General features: G+C 42.3%; 1 protein-coding gene across 2 annotated transcripts; it reads right to left on the minus strand.

The window, feature by feature from the left end:
- Positions 1-48: 48 nt before the first annotated feature.
- LOC5503139 (homeobox protein otx5-A) lies at positions 49-6,882 on the minus strand. 2 transcript variants are annotated; one of them, XM_048727956.1, is made up of 4 exons: positions 6,486-6,881; positions 4,198-4,464; positions 1,452-1,568; positions 49-699 (listed from the first exon to the last, which is right to left on the minus strand). In XM_048727956.1, the coding sequence occupies exons 1-4, from the start codon at positions 6,763-6,765 to the stop codon at positions 206-208; spliced, it is 1,158 nt and encodes a 385-aa protein (XP_048583913.1). In that variant the 5' UTR covers positions 6,766-6,881; the 3' UTR covers positions 49-205. The 2 variants fall into 2 exon arrangements, with proteins under 2 accessions (XP_048583913.1, XP_048583914.1); XM_048727957.1 differs by lacking the exon at positions 1,452-1,568 and having other exon boundaries at positions 6,486-6,882.
- Between the last annotated feature and the right edge of the window lie 2,433 nt (positions 6,883-9,315).

Raw genomic sequence — 9,315 nt, forward strand, 5'->3', positions numbered from 1 at the left:
ATCTATAAATCCACTTAAAAGTGATATTGCAGAAGATATTCCAGCCTCCTCAGCGAATACATATTTATTAAAGCAGAATATAACGGTTAACAAATCATTCAATGCAAAACCTACAACCAATAGCTATCACTTATGCACGCCTGTTTCTCGTTAGAAACGTTAAAGCTTTCAGCCCCAGTCAATCTACAATTAACAATTACTCCATCTATGTTGATCGTTCTAGTTCCTCGATCACAGTTTCTTCATCAGCCCCTGCTACAGCCTCGCTTGCATCCAAGAACCCCGCACCATTGACAGCAAAGAAATTATCAGTATCCATGACAACAAACTCCCTGTTTTCCGCCAATTCTAGGTTATCTGGGTCTGCCACGTGGTGTACAGCGGCCGTACCAACCTCGAACCCTGATTGGTCAGACGTGAACTCGCCATAGTCACCAAATATGTACTTTGGCAGGCCTTCGGTGCCATTTGGGCACCCTGTGGCGGCGTTCTGGGCACTGAGTGTTGAAAAAAAGAATTTGGAATGATCGATTGTAGAAAGCGGATGGGCATAGAACCCTTGATCATCGGAGATGCGGCTGATTGCTATATGGCTATCACGTAAATCCTGCGTGCCTGTGCACGTGCTTGTCACGTGGGAGGTGGTGGCTTGTTGGGTGTTGAGGAGTAGTAGCGTGGATTTCTCTTCTTGTGGTTCGTCTGAAAAGAATATTTAAACAATTTTTCCATAATGTGCTGTACTATCAGGGGCGTGGCCAGGGTGCCCGGGCCCCCCCTTATAGCAGTCAAAAATAAAGTAAATGTATAAGACATTATCTAAAATACAGGAGAAAATGCCTTGAAATGGCCTTTTGGGTCCCCTCCTGTTAAAAATCCTGGGTAGGCCGCTGACTATTCATTACGACGCGAGCTACCGTGGCCACTAATGCAAAGTTTAAATTAAGTTAGCCAATGAGCAGGCCAGAATTACAATTTTGATTGTCATGACCCTCATAACAAGCGCATTCCGTCGCGTGCTCCTATTCCCACCCGAACATTTATTTTCCTCTATTATTAGCTAGTAAAGTTCATGTCAGTCAGATAGCACGTTTCTCTTATTCTCATTGGTTAGAATTGGTTTACTTCACACAACTAGCAAGGTGACCACGCTAGCGCGCGTGGCAGTGAACGATAAATTTGAATTCAGCAGTTCAGGGATGTATACCATAGATAAGGTCCCCTGAATTAAAAATCATGGTAAAAAACGAGAACTTATTAAACATGTTGGCTGAGTTGCGTTAAGGATCATGTAGTCTCCTCGCGGTGTGATAAAGCGGGTAAGGTTTTACAGAAAATTTATTTAGCCTTTTTTTGTCGGTGCTTTGACTCTATCTACAATGAATAAATGAAGGCTTACTGTACTAAACATTTAAATCAATAGTTCGTTTAATGAAATGTCCCAAGAAACTGACCTAAAGAAGTCCTAGTTGACGCCACTGCTGTACTATTCTCAGTCCCTTCTCTTTGCTGACTATTCTCGGAACTAGTCACCAGGGATTGTATGGCTTGCAAGGTCTCGTTACTGTCATCTGCGGGCGGGTATAAGAAAAACACGAAGCTTTCTCAGTCCATTCTTTCGAAAAAAATTTTTTTAAAGAAATTAAAATTAATCCTTGTGCAGAATTTGAACATGCCATGTATCAGGAATTAATTATTATTATGACATTTTCCTATGTTAAAAAGGTTGGAAATTATATTTTAAAATGTTGGATGTTAGAAATTATATAGTACCATTTAAGAATAGTTATTTTCTTCAAGGAATATCTGATGTTTATTTAGTTTTACAGTTTCGGCAAAATTATACGACTTTGTCGTTTTATTAATTAAAACTGCTCAAATTAATAAAAGGTAAATAAAGTTCAGGTTTGGAAAGCTGTACTATCCACGTTTCTCGTAAACTTGAAATAGCTTTCAAAACTTGAGATTCGTCCATTTACACGTTTACAGGTATCGTTACCAATGCGGGTAACGATACCTAAATTGCTCTATAAATACAAACCCCTACATGATAGAATCCTCTATACAACGAACCCCCAGATGACGACAACATGTATATATACGAACGCCTAGTTGACGACAACCTCTATATATACGAATCTCTAGATGAGGACAACCTCTTCATATACGAACCCCCAGATGACGACAACATGTATATATACGAACGCCTAGTTGATGACAACCTCTATATATACGAATCTCTAGATGACGACAACCTCTTCATATACGAACCCCCAGATGACGACAACATGTATATATACGAACGCCTAGTTGACGACAACCTCTATATATACGAATCTCTAGATGACGACAACCTCTTCATATACGAACCCCCAGATGACGACAACCTCTCTATATACGAACCTCTAGATGACGACAACCTCTCCATATACGAACCCCCAGATGGCGACAACCTCTTTATAAACGAACTCCTAGATGACGACAACCTCTCTATATACGAACCCCTAGATGACGACAACCTCTATATATACGAACCTCTAGATGACGACAACCTCTCCATATACGAACCCCCATATGACGACAACCTCTCTATATACGAACCCCCATATGACGACAACCTCTCTATATACGAACCCCTAGATAACGACAACCTCTCCATATACGAACCCCTATATGACGACAACCTCTCCATATACAAACCGCTAGATGACGACAACATCTCTATATACGAACCCCTAGATGGCGACAACCTCTCTATATACGAACTCCTAGATGACGACAACCGCTCTATATACGAACCCCTAGATGACGACAACCTCTATATTTTTGGACCGCTAGATGACGACAACCTCTCTATATACGAACCCTCTAGATGAAGACAACCTCTCTATATACGAACCCTCTAGATGACGACAACCTCTATATATACAAACCCCTAAATGGCGACAACCTCTCTATATACGAACCCCTAAATGACGACAACCTCTATATATACGAACCGCTAGATGAAGACAACCTCTATATATACGAATCCCTAGATGACGACAACCTCTCCATATACGAACCCCCATATGACGACAACCTCTCTATATACTACCCCTAGATAGCGACAACCTCTAGACATACAAACCCCTAGATGACGACAACCTATCTATATACAAACCCCTAGATGATAGAATCCTCTATACAACGAACCCCTAGATGACGACAACCTCTCTGTATACGAGCCCTAGATGACGACAAACTCTATATATACGAACCCCCAGATGACCACAACCTCTCTATATACGAACCTCTAGATGACGACAACCTCTCCATATACGAGCCCCCAGATGACGACAACCTCTGTATATACGAACCTCTAGATGACGACAACCTCTCCATATACGAACCCCCAGATGGCGACAACCTCTCTATAAACGAACTCCTAGATGACGACAGCCTCTCTATATACGAACCCCTAGATGACGTCAACCTCTATATATACGAACTGCTAGATGAAGACAACCTCTATATATACGAACCCCTAGATGACGACAACCTCTCCATATACGAACCACCATATGACGACAACCTCTCTATATACGAACCCCTAGATAGCGACAACCTCCCTATATATACAAACCCCTAGATGACGACAACCTCTATATATACGAACCTCTAGATGACGACAACCTCTCCATATACGAACCCCCATATGACGACAACCTCTCAATATACGAACCCCCATATGACGACAACCTCTCTATATACGAACCCCTAGATAACGACAACCTCTCCATATACGAACCCCTAGATGACGACAACCTATCCATATACAAACCTCCAGATGGCGACAACCTCTCTATATACGAACCCCTAGATGGCGACAACCTCTCTATATACGAACTCCTAGATGACGACAACCTCTCTATATACGAACCCCTAGATGACGACAACCTCTATATTTTCGGACCGCTAGATGACGATAACCTCTATATATACGAACCCCTAGATAACGACAGCCTATATATATATACGAACCCCTAGATAACGACAGCCTATATATATACGAACCCCTAGATAACGACAACCTCTATTAACTACGGACCTCTAGATGAAGACACCACATATAGCAACCACCAATGAAACCATGGACAATGTCAATGTCTCAGAATCAACCTTTTAGACAATATTCGCCTTATCGCAAGCTGATCCTACCGTTAGCGGTTCTTTCTTCCTGTGCTTGCCTTTCCTTCATCTTTCTCTCCACCAACAGCCTCTTTTCTTTGGCGCGCCGATTCTGGAACCAAACTTGTACCCGGTCCTCTGGCAGGCCAGCCCTGGTTGCGATAGCCTGGCGCAACTTGTTGTCAGGGAAATGTTGCTTCTGGAATCCTTCTTCCAAAATTGCAAGTTGTTCTGTGCTGAAAACGGTTCTGCAACGTCGTCTCTTGTCTCCCCTTCGTCGGTACTCAGCGGCCAACACTATAGTACATGCAAGAAGTGATCATAAAAGGTGAAAAAAGGAAATGTTATTTTGCCGAAATTTAGCCACAATACTAACAACGTCAAAATTAGCAATGTCGAAGGAAATGTTATTAGTCTGAAATAAGCCTAAAAATGCGAAAGGGTCATTATTCAACGGGGGGAGGGCTGCTATGTTTGGGGGGAGGGTAGCGATTTTTTGAACGTCGATTTCGGGGAGAGTCTCAAATTTTCATACAGCGTTAAGGGCCTTATTTTTTAAACAGGTATTCTGATCAATCTCCGAGCCTCCTAAAAGTCTGGAATTTCAATTTTTTTTTCTGAGGAGAACCCTAGACCCCCTACAAAATAAATTAATAAATGAATGAGATGCGCCTTCTGCTTGCACTTTCAAGACTTGCGTTTCGCTTGGCGTTGCAAATCATTATCCCCTAAAGTGTGGCTTCTACTTTTTTTTATCTTTTTCAGTTTTGGGTTTACTAACGAATTTTGCGAACTAACTTTTCAGATTGGTGGTATGAATATATAAAAAATTAAAAATAAAAAAAAGATTTCAGTTGGGAGGGAAGTAATGATGCTATCCCATTTAGGTTCTAACAATACTAAGCATTTCATATATTTGAAGATGGAAAAATTTTCAATGGCAAACATGCCCCAGACACCCTATATAAAAGTATTTACACCCCTAAAAGATGGGCTCGAAACAAGGCCAGCTCCGTCGCCCCTTCATGGGCATCCTAAAGTAAACACTGAATTCAGCGGCGTAGCTAGGTGAGTGGCTAAGGGCCCCCCTTCTAGCAGCCCAAAACACAGTAAATGTATGAGACAGCATCTAAAATACAGGGAAAAATGCATTGAAAGGGCCTTTTGGGCCCGTCATAGTACAAATTCAAAAGTATTTCCGCAAGAATTTCAACACACATTTTACCGAGTATGCATAACGTTATCAAACTTCAAATTTCACCTAACAGAAACTTGATGTAATAAGTATTTTGTTCTACAAGAAATATTAATGATGACATATGTATTCTGTTTTAATCATTGTTATCTAATTTCTAATTATTACAAACTGCACGATTCTTATCCCATTTACAGAGGACATGTAATAAAAAAGATAAAGAGTAGCCTGCGTAGCGGCTTAAGGGAAGGGATGGATAGTGGGCGGCCGCGCGCTCGCTTTTTCTTCTTTCGACCCCTCTCCCCCCGTCCCTCTCCTTGTTTGGCTCAGACCATATTTTGGCTAGAATGACAAACAAAACTTATCAAGTCAGAGAAAAAATATGTATGAAAATTCCTATAGCACTATTTCGTCTTGTTTCTTATTAAATTTAGCAGTATCAGAATCTCTAGAGGCTGAACAAAAAACTTTCGACTCTGCCAAATATCTTCTTTAATAAGACTTCTATTTTGGTTATTTTTATTCTCTAAAGACAATAATGTAAATACAGTTTTTCTCTTGTTGTTTTCCGATGTTTTTCTCACATCGATGAGCCAGGGTAGACTAAATTATCCCGGGGCCTAGCCTAATATATGTGTGCGGTACATGACTTTTTGAAATCTGGGTTGTTACCATAACACTACGTGTAAGCATTGAAAAAGAAATGTATTACACTTTTAGGTCCCGTTATCCGGGCGGGGTATATTCTCGCACAATGTCCCATATGTTCGGACAATGGGTATTTCAGTTCTATTAAGATTATATCAAAACGTTTAATGGGGGAAAGAGAAATACAAATAATATACTAATATATAAGTATAATAATAATAAAGGTTGAGGGAAAGGTCAAGCAGAAACAATATCGAGAACTTTAGATGTTTGAGTTATCGAGGTTCTTTGTGATTTAACAAAGTCACCTTTTGTACCTGTTTTCGTTTTATTTCCCTTTTTAGACCTCCAAACTATGAGTGGATAATTAAGAACACAAAACGTCCCTATATCATCAAGCATGCAGGGACAAAAAAGTTTCCTTAACATTGTGTTCTAGTTTCGCCAAAGCTTTAGACGCTAACGTTTTACTTACCATCGTTTATGTCTCCGTACATTCCACAACCATCAAAAGGCGATCGGGAGACGTTGGGAGGCATGTAATATTGGTAGAAAAATCTTGAGGGAAAATATGACATTTGATTTATACTTTGACTAGGTCCACTTATCTCTTGTACCGCTTGTGCTTCTTGTAGCTCTTGTTGGGCTTGGAACTGTTTGCCCTGGAAACAGTCCTCTATCTCATAGTTTTGCAAAGTGTTACCGTTATTTTCGTCGCCCTCTGCTCTGGAATTTTGGGTCTTATCATTTTCCATGCTGCTCTGTTACTGCAGAATTAAATTGGGCACTTGGAAAGGAAAGGTGAAGAAGTAGTCATAGCAGCGTGCCTGATTATGACGTAATACACGCGCGCGCCTCGAGAAAAGCGCGGAAGTCTTTCAAATACAGTAAAATACACCAAAGACTGGTATTCGACTCTGCCAAATTTTCTTCTTTCCTGAAGAAGTCTTACTAAAGAAGAAAATTTGGCAGAGTCGAATACCAGTTTTTGGTGTATTGTATTTAATCTTGGGTTCTCAAATACATTGCAGATACAAAAAAGATAATCGTATTTGTTAAATATGTTGTGCCAAACGGCTTTGGAACAAAATAAATGCTAGAATAGACACAACAGTTAAATAGTTTATCTTAGACTGAGCCAAAAGTTTTGGCATATTTTTTTTTGTGAACAGTGCGTGTTAGAATTTAAAGCTCGGTGCCAAATAGGCTCTATAAAAGGAAGAACAAAAATGGACGATAACGCGAATTCAGCGTTGACTCACGAAAACTGGACCTCCACTTAATGGGTGAGGCCTCAATCGAATCGATCTCTTTTATCCTTGCATTATATTTAAGAACTCAGACAATTTGAACTATTTTCGATTTTCATAAGAGTCAATAGTTTTAGTTACTACGGGTTAAGGTCTCTCACATGTTGAAAGATCTGTTCTTCACTACAGATGGTTTTGTTGCCGCGTTGCTGTTAACATGAAAGCGGCCTGACCGGTCAAAAATCTCCCCATTCCCCGGCAAAAGCCTGAGACGAGTTTGGTGTCGGCCATCTTCGATCCAGTTCCAATTATTCTGGCTGCCACATCTCGACTTTCGTCTTCGCCGGTATGAGTCACACGGTGATGGGAAGTCCGGCCAAAGCCTGACCGGTCACAAAACTTCTCAGCCCACGTCCAAAACCTGACCGATCACAAAACTTCTCAGCCAGCGTCCAAAGCCTGACAGGTCACAAAACTTCCCCATCACCGGCCAAAGCCTGACCGGTCACATAACTTCTCAGCCCACATCCAAAGCCTGACTGGTCACATAACTTTCCATCACCGGCCAAAGCCTGACCGGTCACATAACTTCTCAGCCCACATCCAAAGCCTGACCGGTCACATAACTTTCCATCACCGGCCAAAGCCTGACCGGTCACATAACTTCTCAGCCCATATCCAAAGCCTGACCGTTTACAAAACTTCCCAGCCCCCGGCCAAAGCCTGGTCACAAAACTTTCCATCACCGGCCAAAGCATTATGGCCGGTCACATAACTTCTCAGCCCGCGTCCAAAGCCTGACCGTTTACAAAACTTCCCATCACCGGCCAAAGCCTGGTCATAAAACTTTCCATCACCGGCCAAAGCCTTATGGCCGGTCACATAACTTCTCAGCCCGCGTCCAAAGCCTGACCGTTTACAAAACTTCCCATCACCGGCCAAAGCCTAACCGATCCCAAAACCTCTCAGCCCGCGTCCAAAGCCTGACCGGTCACAAAACTTCCCAGCCCCCGGCAAAAGCCTGACCGGTCACATAACTTCTCAGCTTCCGGCCAAAGCCTGACCGGTCACAAAACTTCCCACCACCGGCCAAAGCCTGGCCGGTCACAAAACTTCTCAGCCCATATCCAAAGCCTGACCGTTTACAAAACTTCCCAGCCCCCGGCCAAAACCTGACCGGTCAAAAAACTTCTCATCACCGGCCAAAACCTAACCGGTCACAAAACTTCTCATCACCGGACAAAACCTAACCGATCACAAAACTTCTCATCACCGGCCAAAACCTAACCGGTCACAAAACTTCTCATCACCGGCCAAAACCTAACCGGTCACAAAACTTCTCATCACCAGCCAAAACCTAACCGGTCACAAAACTTCTCATCACCGGCCAAAACCTAACCGGTCACAAAACTTCTCATCACCGGCCAAAACCTGACAGGTCACAAAACTTCTCATCACCGGCCAAAGCCTGACCGGTCACAAAACTCTGCATGCCTGGGCCCACATTACACCAACCTTAACGAGGCCTCGGGAAGTTTACAGGTCTTCAACCTCAACATAGACTTTACAGTGGGGTGACGGAGTCAATTTTGTCCGCCGCTTAATCTTTTGGCTCGGTTACCAAGAACCAAGCTTTGCGTTTTGGCGGCCTGGGGTAATAGTGTATGAACGATCTTTTATTAGAATAAACCGGAAGGCAAAGTTATGTACGGGCTTACAAGGACTTAAGCGCCTCACTTATCTTTATGCAGGATAACGGAAAACGGGGCAAAAAGTTCTCCCACGGACTATACACAATTTCACCCACACACGGGACAAAACAGCTTGCCACAATCCGAAATATTCATGTCCTGTGTAACCCCATGACACAGGATTTTAACACAGGCGAGCATTCCTTTGGAGAAAGAACAAACAACATCTTCTTTTCGTTAATAACGGATTAAATCGATGTCAGGGTGAAAACTCTAGTAAGCCCAGTGCAGATTATTTTGATCGTCGTGAGTCAGTAAGCGAAAGGTTTTGTGCCAGTCCGGGGCGCGTGGTCCGATTTTTTTT

This window comes from Nematostella vectensis, chromosome 5 (genome assembly GCF_932526225.1).
Source record: "Nematostella vectensis chromosome 5, jaNemVect1.1, whole genome shotgun sequence".
In the NCBI taxonomy this organism is placed as follows: domain Eukaryota; kingdom Metazoa; phylum Cnidaria; class Anthozoa; order Actiniaria; family Edwardsiidae; genus Nematostella; species Nematostella vectensis.

What these genes read in the sequence shown, in the direction of transcription:
- LOC5503139 (XM_048727956.1), bottom strand. Translation starts at nt 6,765, where the DNA reads ATGGAAAATGATAAGACCCAAAATTCCAGAGCAGAGGGCGACGAAAAT. An exon ending in GTACGGAGACATAAACGATG is followed by an intron (nt 4,465 to 6,485) that starts GTAAGTAAAACG and finishes CATGTACTATAG; the next exon opens with TGTTGGCCGCTGAGTACCGA. An exon ending in GTCAACTAGGACTTCTTTAG is followed by an intron (nt 700 to 1,451) that starts GTCAGTTTCTTG and finishes TATTCTTTTCAG; the next exon opens with ACGAACCACAAGAAGAGAAA.